The following is a 19,240-nucleotide window of genomic DNA, read 5'->3' as shown; positions in this document are numbered from 1 at the left end:
GTGGAATATGATTGTATCATCGTATGTCATTGCTTCCACCATAATTTGCTTTTTATTCTATAGTTTTCTGATGTGGTGATAAAGATTGGTAACCACTAAGGAAGCCCCATTATACATTATAGGATCTTTGCTGAGCTTATTTTGGTGAACTGTCTTTCTTTTGTCATTCTTTCAGTGAGGTAGGATAAACCCCTATCTTTGGTTTGCTGCTTATTTTAAGCTATGTTCATCTTACTAGATTTCCATTTCCTTGTTGATTGGGTTTCATAGTTTTCGTCTTTGCCTAATGTGCATCCTGAAGTATCAGGAATGGTGTTCTCATGCTTGCATGTGCGCAAGACGTGCACGTGTGTGCGTATTGTGTTTATGTGTTGTTTAACTTGTGTGTGATACTCCCAAATGCATGCAATAATTTGTTATTGCTTTTTATGTGAAAAAAATAAAAAACAAAAACCTTTGCTAACTATTTTTCAATTGAGGAAAAAAGTTATGGCCCAAGTGAAGTTTTCTAAGGATAGAAAGTTTAAAACTTCGTGGTCATAATGCCACAAATTGTTGGAAATTTCCTTTTTATGAGTGACTCAGTTTCAAGAGTGATGCCTTGTAACAAAATATTACCTCCGTTTTATATTATTTGCAACGATTAGACATTTTTCCTCTGTACTTTATGTCAAATTGTTGCAAATAATATATAACGGAGGTAGTAACTCATTTACTTGTATATTGTTGATGACATACTCTTGTTCATGTTAGCGACTAACTCCGTGAGAGATTGCAAAATAGAAACATGTCGTGAAAGGGAGGGAGAGAGAGAGGAAATTTACATGCAAAGGATGCATGTATAATAAATTTGTTTTAATTAATAAAAAAAAAAACCAAGCGTATCATATACAATACACTCGTTGTATGCAAGATCTACTGTGTTATTTATATAAGTTAGTTGGAAGAATGCGGAGTACTACATAAGCCACTTCCATAACATTTTTTCATTTTGATATATTTTTAAACAAATTGATGATGTCAACTAAATTACTTGGCTAAACTCAAGGCCTCAAGGGTCAAATTTTATCCGAACAAGTAATCTCTTACTTGATGAGCAAATTTGACTCTATCCATGTAAGATTGTATCCCATTGAAAAGATTTTGCTCATTATACTTAATTTCTTCCACACCTAAGTTAAACTTAAGTGGATACTCACCATTGATATAATTATTTTTACTTCCTTTGGCTAAAGATGTTATTATTTATAATGTGTTGATATTTTATTCTGTATAAATTTAAACATCTTCATTCGAGCAATTTGGTGTGCCAAACAAAATGACATGAATTGGCTAAATTTAAGATTCAAGAGACCCAAACTTTTATCAAGACAAAATAGTTGTACTGTAATGCATAATATTTTATTGAAAAAAAATCCAAGGATAATGGTACCTTCGACAACGTTTTGAAATCCTCCACAAAATGGTTTCCCACTCTAGGCCTCTTACAAAGAAAGCCCACTCTATAATAAGAGAATTAATCCATATTAGGGGCTACCACTTAAGCTGTTAAGCATAAACCCAAAAGTCCCTTTCACAAGATTCAACCACAAAACAATTTTAGGGGTTTAGGGTCGGCTTACTTTAGCTTAATTTCAGTTCAGTTCTTAATCTCCTTCTCTCATAAAATATTCATTTCAGCTTTATTCAGTTTAGTTCAATTCAACTCCAATCAGTTTAATTTAGTTTAGTTCCGCTTAATTCAATAAATGTGAACAGACCCTTAGTATTCCCCTTGTCCCTTTTTTTTTTCTTTTTCTTTTGTGCCTCGTTTGACATTTTACGGTCTTTAAAATGTGTCGTAAAACGTAAGTAATTCCATTTCTATACTTATAAAAGAAATTTAAAACTGTTTTAATAAAATATACAATAAGATGAGCCCATCCTACTTGATTATATTATCTCTTATAGATTAATGGGAATTTACGAACAAAGATTTAAAAACATTTGACTCAATTAATTGTAATAAGGCAAAAAAAAAAAAGGTAGATGGAGCATATACTTGGGTGCATGATCATGACCCAAGGCATTTTTGTTCATTTACTTTTTTTTTTTTTTTTTTTTTTCATTTTTAAAATACTACTCTGTAACTTGAGAGAAAAAAAAATATCAAATGAGTAAAAATACACCATGTGTACATTTGTTTCCAAAATAATTTCAGTTAATCAAAAATAAGGTTGAGAAATAGAATTATTTATTGAATTGAAATTATTTTTACTAAACTTAAAATATTTTATTGAAGTGAAATTATTTTTGCTGATTCTCTATTATATTTTCTTCTTTAAATTTATTGATTTTTACTAAACTGAAATAATTTGGTTATTCTTTTATGTGTGCTGCATGCCTGCAATCACCAACGGTTCCAGAGGTCTCTTACCAATTTGGTTAATTTATGATGATATTACCATGTTATCTAAGTTTTTTTTAATGCTTTTATTTCTTTTGATGTCAAAAGAACAGATAATACAGTAACCCACCTTATAGCAAGATCGAATACTCGTGGTTGCTCGAAATTTATTTACTGTATAAGTGTATATGAATCCGTTTATGTAAGGGTTTATTCTCATTGACTGAATTGAGCTAAACTGAACTGAATATTTTATTAAAGAAGGAAATTAGGAGCTGAATTGAAAATAATCTGATAAGAATAAAGCCTAAACATTTACTTTTAGGGAATCCTGATTTATACTTCATATTCTTGCCTACTCATAACATTTTTCAAAAAAAAAAAAAAAAAAAAAAAAAAAAAAAAAAAAAAAAAAAAAAAAAAAAAAACGCTCAAACCAATTACACCTAATCCCATAATCAACGCATTGACATTTACATTACATTACACACGTAGAAGATTGTAGGTACAGATCCAAGTTCCATTAAATAGTGTTGAAGTTCCATTAAATAGTGTTGAAGTTCCATTAAAGTGAAGTGAAAATGACGGGAATAAGGCCGCAGATCATACTCTTTGGGGATTCCATCACACAACAATCCTTCGCTCCTAATGGCTGGGGTTCTGCTCTTGCTGACAATTTTTCTCGCAAGGTTTTTTTTTTTTAAATTTATTTTCTCCCCCAATATCATTCCTTGTTTCTTGCACAATTCCCTGATTTTTAATTGAGTTATTTTTCTCTATATTTTCTTCTACATTTCAGATTTCCTCATTTTAATTTAATTAATTATCTTTGTAGGCTGATATACTGAATCGAGGCTATGGCGGGTACAACACCAGATGGGCATTGTTTCTCTTGCATCACATTTTTCCACTGGTATGTTCATAACCCAGATTTAGTTTGGGTTTCTATTAATTTTTTGATTTTTTAAATTTTATATTTAATTTTATCTTTTATGGTGATCGTTTTTGTTTGAATATCCTAATAAAACCAAAAAAATGGAAAATTTGATACAGAAGAGTAATTGTAAATTGTAATGATGGTGGAAGTTGGTGAAGGTGGAGGATTGATGATGGAAAAGTTAAATTTCTGTATAAAAAATAAAATGATGGGTATGTCTAAAACTTGCACACAATTGAATGTGCCCAAATTAAATTTTATGTTTTTCATGTTATGGAGTAGGGTAAATGTAGTGAAAGAATTGAACTCTAGGACTTTTTTTGTAGAAAATAGGGGGTGTTTGGTTCAATATATATGGAATGGATTGGGATGGAATCTCATAGTAGAAAGGTATGGATTCTAAAACTCATACTAGCCTAAAGTTTTTTCTTTTAATGTTGGAATGGATCGTATTCTTCATTAATAGAATGGATTGTGAATTTTAGGGGGGAGGTGGGCATGGGATTTCATAGGTATGGGGTGGAGTTAAAATCCCTTGGGTATAAGATTCCATTTCTGAAAAACTCAATTAAACAAAAAAATAGATGGAATGGATTCTAACTCTATTCCAATTTATTTCAAATGATCCAACCAAACGACCCCTAAAGAGTTTTGTTATGATAATTGATATGGATGATAGGATTGAACATTACCGAGTTATTTTCGATGAACCCTTTATCCTTTTTTTGGGTTTTGGTATAATTGAAAGTGTTTTAAGTGTCAATAGGTATTTTAGATTAGAGAATAATTTAAAATGGTTACATGAGAAATCTAGATTAGAATTGATCAGGAAAAGTGATTTGATCTTACTTGTGGTTTTGGAAAGTAGCAGTTCCTTAAAGTAGGAGCTTGTTTGTGAGCATTTGGAAATACCAGAATGTGAATTGTATAGAGTATTAGAGTATGTAATAATGCTAAGTTATTATGCTATTTTTGAAGCACACAACTTATGAGTCTATAAGTTTTGGGCTCTCTGACTCTCTGTTGAGATGTGAGACTACCATAGTACCATTGAGTTTTTACGTAATGTTTGCATGTTTTTGACCCAAAATGAAGTCCTGCAGTGTTCAAATTCATGTTGGGATGTAAAGCATTTACCATGGATTTATGAGAATTAAGATGAGATAGAAGCATAGAACAATATGAGTAAGCAAAAATGTGTGTGAAAGGTGGGTGTTAGTTCATCTTAAGCTGATTTTGAGAGGGAAGGGAAAGAGGGGGGGGGGGGGGGGGGGGGTGTGTGTTTGGTACTCAAAATGAGGGAAAATAAGTGGCTCCTAAGTCCTAAGTACATAATGCTTCCTAATCAACCAACTCTTTGGTTGAAGGTGTGATTACACTTTGTGATTGAGCTTAAACTTGTTTCAATTCTTCATAATGACCATAAAATCTTTTATTTTTTTGCCTCCATTATTCCTGCAGGGTTTGGCTAATCCTCCTGCCGCTGCCACCATTTTCTTTGGAGCTAATGATGCGGCTTTGCTTGGGAGGAATGGTGAAAGGCAACATGTTCCTATCGAGGAGTTCAAGGAGAACCTTAAAAATATTGTTCTGCACTTGAAGGTTATCTTATCTCCTAAATTTGATGAACTTATTTATTTGTTGCAAGTCAGTTGGTTTCATTTTCTTTTGTCTGCTTAGAAAGCGTTCATCCTTGCATTATAATTTTTTTATATTTGATTGTCTTAAGTGATTTGTGTGGAAGAGATAGTGCTATCTTCCTGAGTACTAAGATATGTGGCATCTGTCACTAGAAATGTATCCTTGCCTCTGAGAAGGTATCATTTTAGGTTACAAAGAGTAATCAGTGCTTGTAACTCCATGTTGGGAAATTATCAACACAGGTCAAATGTCCATTACTGTTTAGGACATTCTCATAAAGTTGCTTCTTAATTTTCCCTTTGTTTGATCTGACTAGCATGTATGATTTATTAATGTCTACTTCTATAATCCGTCTCAATAAATTGCAGAAATGCTCACCTAATATGTTAGTGGTGCTTATAACTCCTCCTCCTGTTGACGAGGAAGGCCGCATGGAATATGCTCAGTAAGTCTATTCATCATCTAGATGTTTGTGGAGATTCTTGTATTTCATTCCTTTCTAGGTGTAGACTTGTTTGAAATTACGAAACTATACATTAACCTTTGATGCAGCCATTTCACTTTAGCCGAATGGCCATATTAGAATAGTTATCAGTAGGGACAGCCCGCGTTTTACGTATGACCCATCACCTTGGACATAAGGAAATTCGTCTGCTAATCTTGCTTTGATTGTTTCCAAACTGAATCTTGCAAGGTCGTTTAGTATAAATTATCTCACACTTTGCAAGTTTTTTTCCTTAACTTGTCGTGACTGTGAGTTAGGTGATATAGACTCATACACTGAATTTTTTTCAAAATGGTTGCTTGTCCAAGGAAGTTTTTGGCGATAAGCCCTCCAGAATTTAGAATGTCTTTTTTTTATCCCAAATAATGGTTACTGATAGACAATAAAAATATTCTCTGTTCTGCTTCTGGTTATTCTTAAAATGCAGTTATATATATATATATATATATATATAATAAAACTGTATACACATGGCTATTCTGGTTTTTTCATAAAATGTATACACATGCCGTATTTTATTTTCCTTGTATCTTAGGGGAATAGAAAACTTACCTACTTTTTGCTCTCTTGTCTTCCTCTCTATTCCGTGTTTTTAAAGTCTTATTTAATTGTTTCTCCCTGGGGCGTTTGGTGATATTGAGATTTGAGATGAGTAGAGCTTGACTGTTTTTTTTAAATTTTTATTTTTTATTTTTTTTAAGTTAAACTCAAGCTCATGAATCTGCAAGCCTTAACTTTTGAGTTTTAACTCATGCTTGTGAAGCTTGTATTTAAATCACTCATCAGTGATGTAGAATTTATGTCTCTATGGCCCTATGTAGGAAGAGGAAGCTAAATTTATGAATATATTGTGTCTTTTGGATTATAAATCCATTCCTTTGCTTCCTATTATTTTATCATCTCGGGAGATTTTGTGTGATGACCTACTAGAAGTAATCCAAGTTATGTGAGAGAGAAAGAGTAGAAGAAGGAATAACGTCAAATTTCCTAATATTTTGTTTTAGTGGCTTGATCTTGTATTGTGCGTTGATCATTAACTTGCCGGATGAAATGGCATATTGTATATCTTCAGACTGTGTATTGCTTTGTTTCTTTTGTTCCTCAGCTAGGCTCAAATTTTATTATTTTATTTTCAATTTTATTATACTCACGTCATGCAAATGTATCTGCCATGTAAATTTATGAGGATCTGAAAGCAGCACTTGTACTTTCCTGCTAGGTCGATGTATGGTGAAAAGGCAATGAAGATTCCGGAAAGAACAAATGAAACAGCAGGTAAATATGCAAATCAGTGTATTACATTAGCGGAGGAACTGAGTATTCCCTCCATAAATCTATGGTCCAAGATGCAAGAAAATGAGGGCTGGCAAAGAAAATACTTGAGGTCTGTGTTTCATTTAGAATTTGTTTTTTGACCAATGCTTTCACCTCCTACTCTTCCTTGAGGAATTATATCTGAAATATATATACTAGTAAATATTTGATCTTCGTAATTTCTCTCATTGACAGTGATGGGTTGCATTTGACATCCGAAGGCAATGCAGTTGTGTATAAAGAGGTGGTTCGTGTCTTTAACCAGGCTGGTCTTTCTGCTCCAAGTATGCCTTATGATTTCCCTCATCATTCAGAAATTGATTCAGAGAACCCTGAGAAAGCTTTTACCATACAGTGTTCATAATGTTCTGTATATGCATTCATTTGCAACAACTTAAATATTGTATTTTCTTGGAAAGGTGTATGGAGATTTTGTGGATGTTTCATGGTTATATTATATTCTTTGACTAGTATCCAGAACTATGACTTCTGATCATGAGGTTTAAAAATACACATGTAGTTATCATTTCAATCTGATAGTATTTTTTCGTACTTTCCTGAATATGATAAGTGTCTTGTAAGAGTATTAGTTATGGATTTCTTGTGTGTAATTTGAAATTTCTTTGGTTGATAGGGAAGGGGAAATGAAGATACTTTAATATTATTTCAATATTGTGAGGATTTTGGTCACTATAATAAATCAAACATCATCACCTTTATGATGCACCATCAACCCTATAAATAGACATAGTTGGTGCTATTGTGGCTATTAGAAATCATGGTGCGCTTATGGTTAGACTTGGTGCTATTTTGGCGATAAGTCAAAAGTGGTATTGTTTATTGCACCTAATTTATAGTTGATGTTGCTGAGGCTATTTTTGCTTTGAAAGGATCCCTCTTATTCTTCTTCTTTCCCCTTGCCCGATGTAACATCCATATAATGAAAAATTGATACTTTTCCCTTCGTCCCTCTTCAAATCTAACCAAGTTATAGGGAATTGAAGGTAATATGAGTTATACTTATGTGCTTTCAAGTAATTATCTATGTTCATCAAAGGTATAATCTGAGCTCATCTAATCTAAGAGATTTGTTAATCATTAAAGATTGCCATAGTTCATCGTTTAGCAATCCTCCATGTATGTCGAATAGGGTTGTTCAAAGTGATGTCTAGACCGCACCAAACTGCAAACCAAACCGCAATTTTGCGGTTTGGTGCGATTTGCGGTTTGAAGAGCGGTGTGGTTGGTTTGGTCGGTTTCCAAAACATTTCAAACCAAACCGCACTGCAAACCGCACTTTGATGCGGTTTGCTGTTTAGACCGTCAAACCGCAAATTGTTATACCAATTTTATACTATTTTTATTAAAAGAATTATATAAAATAGCTTAAAAATATAATGTAATTTTTTACTATTAGCTAATTAAAAGTTTAAAAAAGAATTTAATATTTAAATTATAAATTAATAAGAAAAGACTGGATATTATTAATTTTTTTTATACATAATCATTTTGAATAAACTAATCTTAGTTCATTAATCGAAAATCGTACGAGTTGTACAATAAAAATTCAACTATAAGGTTTGAGTTTCATTTCTCATTGCCAACCAACTGAAGGTAAAAAAAAAAAAAAAAAAAAAAAAACCAGCTACACAGTGTGTTTGTGTGATAAACTGACAACTTAAAAAAATTTGTCAACTCCCTCTATTTTTGAATACTTGTTCAAACAATTTAAATGACTTCTAGTCTTCTACATCACATATAAACGAGTTTTGAACTACGAGTATAAAGAACTAGATGCTACCATGTGATATAATGTTGCATTAGTTTCAATTTATACTACACAAATAAAAATTTTAACATACGAATACACAAGTATTGCATATATTAATATATAAGGTCAAATTTGTGCATTGACAAGTGTGCTAAACAAAGTGTTGTAATTATTTATAAACAAAGAAAGTATTAATTTTCAGCAATATTCAAAAAAATACCATGACCAACTAAATCAAATCGTAAATCCTCTTCCATTATTCATCACTAAACTTTGTTCAAAGCATACTTTCTATATATACATCAGGTATAATCATATACTTCCTATGTTGTTTTTTACTTGACCTATTTCTTTTATCACGCTTGTGATCTAGGGGTGTAAATGAACCAAACCGATCAATAAACTACTCGGGTACGAGCTCGGTTGAAGCTCGTTCATGTTCGTTTATTTAATAAATGAGCCGAGTTTGAACAAATTTTGAAGCTCGTTTAATAAATGAGCTTGGACACGAACATAGATATGCTCGTTCAAATATGTTCATGAACAATTCGTTTATTTATTTTCACGAACTACTGGTTTATTTATGTTCATGAATCATTGATTTATTCACATTTGTTAATTTAATTCTTAAGTTTATACGGTGTGATTAAGATTTAATTACTATGCTACTTTTGAGATTTTCAAATGTCAAAAGTACGAAGCTCGTTTATTATAAAAGCTCGTTTATTATTAAGCTCGTTCATGAATCACTCATTTATCAACTCGTTTAATAAACGAGCTGTTCATGAACCGTTGGTGAACATACATTGTATTAAATGAGCTGAGCTTGAATAGATTTTTGAGCTCGCTTGAAAGCTTGGGATCGTGCTCGGACTCGCCTAAGTTAAATGATCTGAACATGAACAAGGTAGTACTCGGCCCGGCTCGACTCATTTACACCCCTACGCTTGTCAATGCAAAACTTTAACTATCAATGACTTTAATTCTTCATAAGTAAAAATTATAAAGGTTACAAATTTTGATAGTAGTTATTGAGACGAATTAAAAAAGATTTAACCTGAATCTATTTTTTCTTATATATTATTGACAAGCGACAGTCAAAGGAGAGTTGGTGAATAGTGTAAAAGTCAAAGCGGGTCAAGTAAAAAACAATGGAGGAAGTATATACCTTTATTTGCACCAAAAAAAATAAGCATATAAATAAATAAATAATATGAAGTAATAAAAAATCAAAACAAAGATAAATATGTTCAAAGTTGTGGACTAACAAGTTACAAATAATGTTACTATAATGTTTAAGACAATTTAAAGAAAGTGATTCAAAGATAATTTGTCATATTTTTGATACTTTATAGAGCATTGAAGATCATAGAATTGTAAGTATGTAACGTAAGAAAAAATAAAGCATTCATTACAATTTGATTCAATAAGTATGTAATGAGATAATTAATTTCTTTTACAATTTGATTCAATAAGTATGTAATGAGATAATTAATTTCTTTTAAATTCGATTCAATAAGTATATGTAATGAGATCATTAAATATTTCTGTTAACATGTTTGCTGACTTAAGATAAAGGTGGTCGTGAATTTGACAACTTAATTTAGTAAATTCGACATTTATTCGTAGTAGGAATAAAATGTCCGATAAGCTTGAGTTGTATCCACATTTATGAAACAATATATGCTGGATTTTCCTACACCAAAAATGGGAAAGACTGAAGATAGCTTTTTTTACTTTAACTGAATAACTAACTACAAGTTTTAAGTTAGAGTATATAAAAAGAAAGAATATTAGTCAATTGGAAAATGTCCATGCAACAAACATAAGCATGTATAAGTATTTTAATTTATTAATTACGTATATAACTTAAAAGGTCTAACTGTCTAGTATAATTAAGCGTGCTGATTGAGACGGGTTTGATCAAATGTTTTTTTGTAATACGGAGTACCAATTTTATTTTATTTTATCTACTAGCATTTGTTTGATATACAGTATATATTTATGTATATTTTTTTGAACTAGTATGAAGTAGATTATATCGCTAACTATAAGGTAAACTTTGTATATTTTTTACTATGTAAGTTTATTTTTTTTCCTAACATTTTGCTTGCTTATATTAATTGTAAGTGGCATTTACTTTGAACCGTCTCTAAAATTATTTAGCTTCCGTCCTATTTTAGAAGGTTTTAATCTTAAAAGAAACAAGAAAGCATTAGAAAAAGAAAATAAGTTGTTATGGGACAAAAGAAATCATTTATTAAACTCGAAACATTACTTTATGTTTGTATTTAAATCACCTCTATTTATTAAATTTTATTTGTACTGTACGTATTTGTATTTCCATCTTTATTTTGTGTGCTCACTTCTTCAATCTATATTATTCTTTCCCTTGCCTACCCTATAAAAGGGAGCTTTGTATAATCCCACTAAATGCATAAATAAGGGTAATATTGTAATTATATATATAAAAATTGCTTTGAAGACTTCTTTGAGTAAAAACTTAAATGTCATACGTAATTTATCTCATCTCCATCCTTATATCTTTGTGGCACTAACTCAAATAATGATTTTGCTTCTCGGATTTTGGGAATTGCGAGCAATAAAAGTACTTTAAAGTTTAAACTAAACAATGTACTCGTGTCTTTTTTTTTTTTTTTTTTTTTTTTTGGTGGTGTGTGTCTGTGAAGAAAATTAAATATAATTGCACTGTAATTGTAGCTAGTGTTGCTATGTAACCAAAGAGGCAAAGACCGACTTGAATATCCGTAAAATTTTTATCATAATACTTTAATAATTACGTTGTTCATGATTAACTTATTTTTCTTCAAGTAATTAAACAAGTTCCGTATTTCTTAGTTTTGGTATAAAATAGTATTAATAACATTTTTTTTTATATATCTATTTTTTAGTTACATTTATATAATTTCTATTTTTCTTTTATAATTTTTCGAAAAATATTTTTTGTGTTTGATTAAAGTGTATTTTTCAAAAATTATGTTTGCATTGTAGTTATGATATTAAAAGACTAATTGTGTCCATGTTTTAATATAAAAAAAATGGACCGATTATATTATTTTATCATTAGCCGGTTTTAATTAACCAAGTTCATCCTTAATCATTTTAATAATGCAATTAATCTCGTCAACGACTCTGTTTGACCAATATTACCATAATGCTATGGAAAATAAACTTAGTGTGATCATAACATCAATAACCATTATTAACCCATTTATTAGCATAGAAAGTAATGTTTATATTTAAAATATAAATATATAAACTTTTTTTCCACGTGACACATTACAATAGGCTCTGTATGTGATTTAGAATCCTCTGATATCTCAATATGTTCACATTTGATAAGCATGCTAAGCCATTGGATGCATTAGAGATCAACAGTCACAATTCTTCAATCCTAATACACACCAGATAAACACCTCTATATATCTTCTGCCTTAAGCTGAAAGGAGAGAAATAAAAAAAAGAGCATAGTAGAAACCAACTCTTAAAACCAACCCAAACTTTCTCCTTTTTGCTCCTCCTCTTCCTCCCTCTTACCCCTTTACACCCTCTTTGATGGATTTTGAGGCAAAATTTAGGGAAAAGTTTTCTACTCATCCCTCATTATCCTTGCCTCAAAATAATCACTCAAACCCAAGAGATGATCAATTCTCCTTAGAGGGTGCTTTGCTATCAAAGGGTGGTACCAATTTCCTCCAAGGTCTTCACCCCCTTTTCGATCTCAACTTTGATCTCCATGGATCATCCTCAACCCCAAATACCTTTTATCCCATTCATCAACCAAATTGTTTGGAGCCCTATGATAATTCTCCATTTGATTGTGTTCCAAATTTTGATTTCTATGAGACTAAACCCTTAGTGAATCATGCAACAAATAATGTTGCATTGGTTCCTCTCATAGACAACCTCAATCAAAATGAAGGGGGAATTGGTGTCTTAGGGCATTCTCCTATTATCACCCCCATGGACATGATAAGCCCTAATGCTCAAGGCTTTAACCCTTTTTGCTACTATGATTATTTAGGGCCAACAAATTACCGGCCTTCGGATGAAGACTCATGCACAACTCCGGTGACCACAACCACCTTGGTTCCGGACCGCCTCTCTACGACAACCGTGGTGAGAAAAGGAGGAAAGGGGCGCAAAAAGAAGTCTACTCCAGTCAAGGGCCATTGGACTAAGGCTGAGGATAAGTTAGTAGCAATCAACATATTTCATGTTTTTTTTTCTTGTCATTATTTTCAATTTTTTTTATACACGTATATATTTTGAACTAAATGTGCATTTTTTTTAATTCAATCGTTATAAGCATATATAATTTGTTTTAAAAAAAATATATTAATTTTGATTATCGTAAAAAAAAATTACGTTTGATTATTTTTACGGAAAAAAATATACGTACTCGATTTAAATGTATTTACATCTATCATTCTCATTATAAAATTTCTGTTGGATTTTTCGCACGTATACATGTTTGATTTTACGAATTGAATATGAATTTTAAACTCTATACATTTTTTTTTGGTATTAATTTTATTTTATTTATTTATTTATCATTTTTAATGATTTTTTATGCATGCAAATGTAGCCTCTTGACTGATTTGGTGGACCGCTATGGCGTAAGGAAATGGTCTCAGATTGCTCAATTGCTCAATGGGAGAGTAGGAAAACAATGTAGAGAGAGATGGCATAATCATTTAAAACCAAATATTAAGGTAAATAATTTCTCACCATTTATTTTACAAGAAATTAATTAATCATTTATTACATTTTTAATTTTATTTTTGAAAGTATGCTAAATTTGTTTCCTCCTGCATATGATGTCGCCTTATATTTAGTCCAACAAACGTTACAAACCCATATAAAATAAGTGCAAGTGTATGTCAAAAATGGTATCCTAGGGAACTTAGGGAATTAAGTTTTTACTATATAGAGCATTAGGCATAGAAGAGGAAAACAGTTTGAATATACATGCAATAAATCCATGCATGCTATGTTTTCAACCTTGCATTTTGGTTTTTAGTAAAACATTTTATAATTTAAATGCACAATTCATCATGTAATCCAATTAGAGGCCGGAAATTATTCAATTACCGCCAAGTGTCAACTTATTGATAATAAAATGTAAAAATTAAAATAAAATAAAATAAAACAAAACGTGAACTATCCTAACTCATTATTGTTATTACAGCCTAAGACTCATATTATTTATTATGAGCCGAGTCATCTTTAATTACATAATTACATTTAATGAAAAATAATTATAAAAGTTACCTTAAAATAAAAACAAATTTGGACTGTTGAATGACATAGATCTTAAGGTTAAATGTAATAGCACAATAATAAATTAAACCATATATTTTTGATACTTTGTTTTTCTTTTTTTAAGTTGACACCTTTTTTAATCGCATTTGTCAATGTACAAGTTTAACAATTTATGGCTTCAAAAAGTAAAAATTATGAAAATATACATTTTTGTGACATTTTTACAAGATCTCACATGAAATTTTAAATGCACACATCATCATGTAATCCAATTAGAGTCCGAAAATTATTCAATTACTGCCAAGTGTCAACCAACTGGTAATAAAATGTAAAAATTGAAAAGTTTTTTTAAAAAAAAAATAAAAAAAAACGTGAAATATCCTTCCTCATTATTGTTATTACAGCCTAAGACTGGCATATTATTCATGAGCCGAGTCATCCTTTACATAATTACATTTAATGAAAAATAATAATAAAAGTTACCTTAAAATAAAAACAAATTGGGACCGTTGAATGATATAGATCATAAGGTTAAATGTAACAGCACAATAATAAATTAAACAATATTTTATTTTTTATACATTCTTCTTCCTTTTCTAGTTGACACGTTTTTTTTTATCGCATTTGTCAATGTACAAGTTTAACGGTTTATGGCTTCAAAAGGTAAAAATTACGAAATATTATGAAAAATATACATTATTGTGCCAATTTTACAAGATCTCACATGGAATTTTAAATGCACACATTATCATGTAATCCAACTAGAGGCCGAAAATTATTCAAATACTGCCAAGTGTCAACTTACGGATTAAAATGTGAATTCAAAAGTTTTTACAAAAAATTAAAAATAAAATGTGAATCATCCTTCCTCATTATTGTTATTATAGCCTAAGACTGGCATATTATTCATGAGCCGAGTCATCCTTTACATAATTACATTTAATGAAAAATAATTATAAAAGTTACCTTAAAATAAAAACATATTTGGACCGTTGAATGATATGGATATTAAGGTTAAATGTAACTAAACAATAATAAATTGGTATAAAAGGTCGATATGATATTTATTATTATTAATATTACTATATTTTTTTAAGAACTATTATTGTTTTTTATTATTATTACGGATTTTATTATTATTATTATTGTTATTATTATTATTATTATTATTATTGAATTATAAAAAGCAAAGCATTTTAGTTTCCAATACTAACAGCCGACTTTTGACTGGTTTTGCCAACCACATGTATTTTCGTTGAGCTAGCTAAAGGCATTTTATTTTCATGTAGTACTCCGTACCATTTATTTTTCCTCTAAAGCTTATTTTTCTAAGACAAATCTTACTTAAGAGCAATAACAAAAATGCAAGTACATATTTTATTCAAATTTATATGTGCCCTTACAAACGATATAGAATACTTCTATAATTTAAATGGCAAAAGTTGACAAACTTTTAAGTTGACATTTAAAGCAAGCAAATAAACCCATTCCAAGAGACATAAACATTGATTCACCATACTTAGCAAGATAAGGAAACATGATAGTTTTCACCTCAAAATCATATAATCCTATGTTGGGAAGTAATAATGATCATATTGATCTAAATTATAGCATATGATGACATGATTTTACACAACCTTTTTATAATAGTTGGACCATTCACATACTTTTCTGTGACTCGATATTAATTAGGATATGTTATCAGTTAAAGTTTTACATATTTTGTGCTAGCTAGTTGAGAGAAATGTTTTCCATGCTTCTCTTTAAACATTATTCATAATATATACAAAGAGATTTGGGTTTAGCCTAAGGTTAACAAAGTAATTAAATAAAATAATTCACAGAAATATATGCTCTAACATTTTTATAAAAAAATGTGACAACTTTTTCTGGACATTCTAAATAACCTGCGTGACTATTAATTTTATACAGAAAGACGATTGGACTGAAGAGGAAGACAGGATCCTGATCAATGCCCATGTAGAGATAGGCAACAAATGGGCTGAAATTGCAAAGCTGCTACCAGGAAGGACTGAAAATTCGATCAAAAACCATTGGAATGCAACCAAAAGAAGGCAATTTTCCAAGAGAAAATGCAAGTCCAAGAACCCAAAGCAGAGTTATCTGTTGCAAGAATACATCCAAGGCTTAACTCTTGAGAAAATCAATGCTGGTTGTAGGAAGAGGCCACTTTCTTATGCCAATCCTCCTCCTGCTGCCTTGGAAACTAATACTGAATCGCCAAATGAGCATCCAACTGGCGGGTCCTCGATTTCGAGCTTGGGTGAGCTGGTGCAGCCAGAGTATGACTTCAGTGAAGTTCCTGACTTCAACTTTGATGCTCAGATGTTTGAGGAGAGTAGCATTGACTCCCTGCTTGACTATGCACCACCTGGCGACAACCGCCGCAGTGGCGGACAGGGCTTAGCTGAGATTGTGGATGAATCTCAGGGTCATTTCGGTCCAAATGTGATGCAAAATGGGGTGAAGATGGAGTTTGATTTGGTGGAGATGATTAATAATGTTAATCTCTAAAAGAAGTGAGTATGTTATATTAAGATGGAGGAAACTTTTATTTTTAAAATTATTTTCTAAATTTGGTGGATCAAACAATGGTCATGTATTAAGGGATAGTCTTGACTCTCGAGTCTTGTACTGTGTTGTTTTGTGTGGCAAACTTTTATGAATTGTTCGTTGTTATTTCTGTTATATGGTTCTTGACTTTAGCTGTCTTGAAAAAAAATTAATATAATATATGATTATATGCTATAGATTATTGTTGTGCACTCTATGAGGTAAGATTAGGTATAGGATACTTTTTCGGTTCTATTAATTATCCTTTAAGGTTATGCACAAGTTTTTAAAAGATGTCAGCTATTGTATTGGTATTTAAAATTGACACAAAAGAGTTAATCAGTACTTTAAACAAATAAATAACACTTTCAGGACTCTTTTGTTTAACACTTCATTATACCCGAGCGACTAAAATTTAATTTTTTGTTTCAACACACTAGTATGCACATGAATACAAAATTTACTCTTTAAAGCTAGCCTTTCCCATGTTAGTAGTACTTCACAATGTCACATTAATTTATCAGTCAACAATGTGATTATAATGTGGCACTAATTGCATATTAATTACGTTAAATAAATTAGTTAAACATTGTTATGCTCTATTCCCCAACTTAATAGCGAGTCAAAGGGTCTCATTCTCAGCAATCACAGCTATGATTAGAGCACTAATTAGCCAGTTAAAGACAGAAATGCGCAAAATTAGATGCTTCATAAAATCATAAATGATCAACTTCCTTATCCTTCTTGGTACCTAGCCTATTCAGTGGCGTATCCAGGAATTCCGAACTGTGGGTTCGGAATTTTTAAAAAAATGATGATCATATATTAACTAAATATTCAATACATAAGTTCATTTTTTTTTTAAATTACAAATGGATGGATTTTACAAAAAAAAAAAAAAAAAAAAAAAAAAAAAAAAACCTACAAAAGCATTTTTCGAGTTTTCATAGTTTGAAATTAAAGCGTGCTAATACATTACTACTTCTATAAATCTATATTTCTATTGCAAAAAATCAATATTACACATAAAAATAAAAATAAAAAATCTCAAGCCCCCAATAAACACAAATTTAACAATGTAAACTTCTTCTAATTATCAATTAAAAGACCAAGTAAAAATTTTAAATTCTAAGTTTCTACAATTCAATTTGTCAACAATTCAAGTATTCAACAATATATTAAAACCAATTAAAAAAATTAGTATGTAATTAACTAATTATCACTAATTTTAATAAAATCAACCATTAAATAAAGATTTAAGAATTAAGAGGAGTAGAGGAATAAGAGGTCTCACAAGCTCACGAAGAACGGAAGAACTCGGAAAAAAATTACAAAAAAGAAAGATAAAAACATAAAATGAGATTAACCATTAAATAAAGATTTAAGAATTAAGAGGAGTAGAGGAATAAGAGGTCTCACAAACTCATAAAGAACAGAAGAACTCGGAAAAAAATAAAAACATAAAATGAGGGCAACAAGAATCGAACCCAAGACCTAAGGAGGAGATTCAATGCTCTAACAATCACTCCCTTACCAATGTGCCAGGCTTTAACATTTGATTATTTATCTCACATAAATTAGTTTTAACCCTTTTTTTCCTTTTTTTTTTTAAAAAAAAAAAAATTAAAACTTATATTTTTTTTCCGAAAAATCTGTGGGTTCAATGAACCCCTTGAACCCCCCCTAGATCCGCCCCTGAGCCTATTGAATGAGTATTGATAGATGAGCTTAAATATCTAAATCTTTTCCCTTTTCCTAAATAATAAGGCATAAGCAAATACAATTTGAATTACAAAAGAGTTGGGTTATTTTTCATTTAGGTTTTTTTTTTTTTTTTTTTTTTTTTTCAGATCTGTCGAGAAATATGTAGCTAAGTAATTTTCATAAAATAAATCTATATTAATCTGATAATATTAATTCGCAAACCTCAACATCAGAATATAGAGCGTCTTGTAGTCATATCATATGGAGTAAGACTAAGACTTAAATTAAGGTTTTGTTATTTCTTATACTACCTCCGTTTCTTATTATTTACAAGTTACAACAAAGGTAAGCCATAAAATATCTATTTGTTACAAATAATAAGAAATGGGGGTAGTAGTTTGATTAATGACTGCCCCTTACAGAATGCTAGTAGCACCAAAAAGCGTATGCCCCTAAACACCACCAGCCTATCCCAAATTGTTTTGCTTCCAGCTATATATGCCCAATGTGGTCTAGACTCTGGATGCCCAGCCACTCAGCCAGTAGCCACCAGCGCCACAAACTCCAGGAACAAAGATTATAGCCCCAGTTTCAGGTAAGAATAGCAGCCTAATGACAGCATATCAAAGCTCGTTATTGAGCGCCGTAAACTGGCAAGGTGCAATCAATGCTAATGTTTTCATGCTTATATGCTATTACGCCTATTAGCATATGAGCAAGAAAGAATAACCTACATTGTACCATATCTACCATGCACTTGATACAACCAGATGTACATAGACAAATCAAAAACAAGAGTGGAAGGTTAAAAACTAACACGCAATACTGAAAATTCTATAATAGTCGTATGAAAAATGACTACCATAGAATCATCGCACGCAATACTGGTCTTCAGAAAAATCTTAAGCGCAAAAATGGGAACATAAAGCAGAAAATTACATGCAAATACACCAGTGCTGACTTCAGGGCTTCAACTAATACGAGATTCAATGGGCCTGATTAAAATTTGACTCGCATTAAGTGTAACATAACGATGTCTGTTTTCCATTGTCACAATCACGATACATTGATAAATCAAAATTTGATTACAACATAGTTAAAATGTTCATAAAGGGATTGCAA

At 30.8% G+C, this 19,240-nt stretch overlaps 2 protein-coding genes across 2 annotated transcripts; both read left to right on the top strand.

The window, feature by feature from the left end:
- Nucleotides 1-2,797: 2,797 nt before the first annotated feature.
- On the top strand, nt 2,798-7,293 carry LOC145568337 (GDSL esterase/lipase At5g62930-like). The gene is made up of 6 exons (XM_081627767.1): nt 2,798-3,075; nt 3,222-3,299; nt 4,785-4,925; nt 5,333-5,409; nt 6,689-6,853; nt 6,979-7,293. The coding sequence occupies exons 1-6, from the start codon at nt 2,968-2,970 to the stop codon at nt 7,145-7,147; spliced, it is 738 nt and encodes a 245-aa protein (XP_081483893.1). The 5' UTR covers nt 2,798-2,967; the 3' UTR covers nt 7,148-7,293.
- A 4,837-nt stretch (nt 7,294-12,130) lies between these two features.
- On the top strand, nt 12,131-16,375 carry LOC145566112 (transcription factor MYB98-like). The gene is made up of 3 exons (XM_081625646.1): nt 12,131-12,768; nt 13,164-13,290; nt 15,773-16,375. Exons 1-3 carry the CDS (start codon nt 12,131-12,133, stop codon nt 16,373-16,375), a joined length of 1,368 nt encoding a protein of 455 aa, XP_081481772.1.
- The last annotated feature ends 2,865 nt before the right edge of the window (nt 16,376-19,240 follow it).

The sequence above is a fragment of the Chenopodium album genome, chromosome 11, assembly GCF_948465745.1.
Source record: "Chenopodium album chromosome 11, dcCheAlbu1.1, whole genome shotgun sequence".
NCBI classification, from domain to species: Eukaryota; Viridiplantae; Streptophyta; class Magnoliopsida; order Caryophyllales; family Amaranthaceae; genus Chenopodium; species Chenopodium album.
Note: the sequence above shows the minus strand (reverse complement) of the source record. Positions and strands in the feature narration are given on the sequence as shown.

Bases quoted from the DNA above. Each gene is read 5' to 3' on its own strand.
- LOC145568337 (XM_081627767.1), top strand. From the start codon at position 2,968: ATGACGGGAATAAGGCCGCAGATCATACTCTTTGGGGATTCCATCACA. The intron at 4,926-5,332 runs GTTATCTTATCT...AATAAATTGCAG, and splicing joins ATATTGTTCTGCACTTGAAG to AAATGCTCACCTAATATGTT. The intron at 5,410-6,688 runs GTAAGTCTATTC...CTTTCCTGCTAG, and splicing joins GGCCGCATGGAATATGCTCA to GTCGATGTATGGTGAAAAGG.
- LOC145566112 (XM_081625646.1), top strand. From the start codon at position 12,131: ATGGATTTTGAGGCAAAATTTAGGGAAAAGTTTTCTACTCATCCCTCA. The intron at 12,769-13,163 runs GTTAGTAGCAAT...ATGCAAATGTAG, and splicing joins TGGACTAAGGCTGAGGATAA to CCTCTTGACTGATTTGGTGG. The intron at 13,291-15,772 runs GTAAATAATTTC...AATTTTATACAG, and splicing joins ATTTAAAACCAAATATTAAG to AAAGACGATTGGACTGAAGA.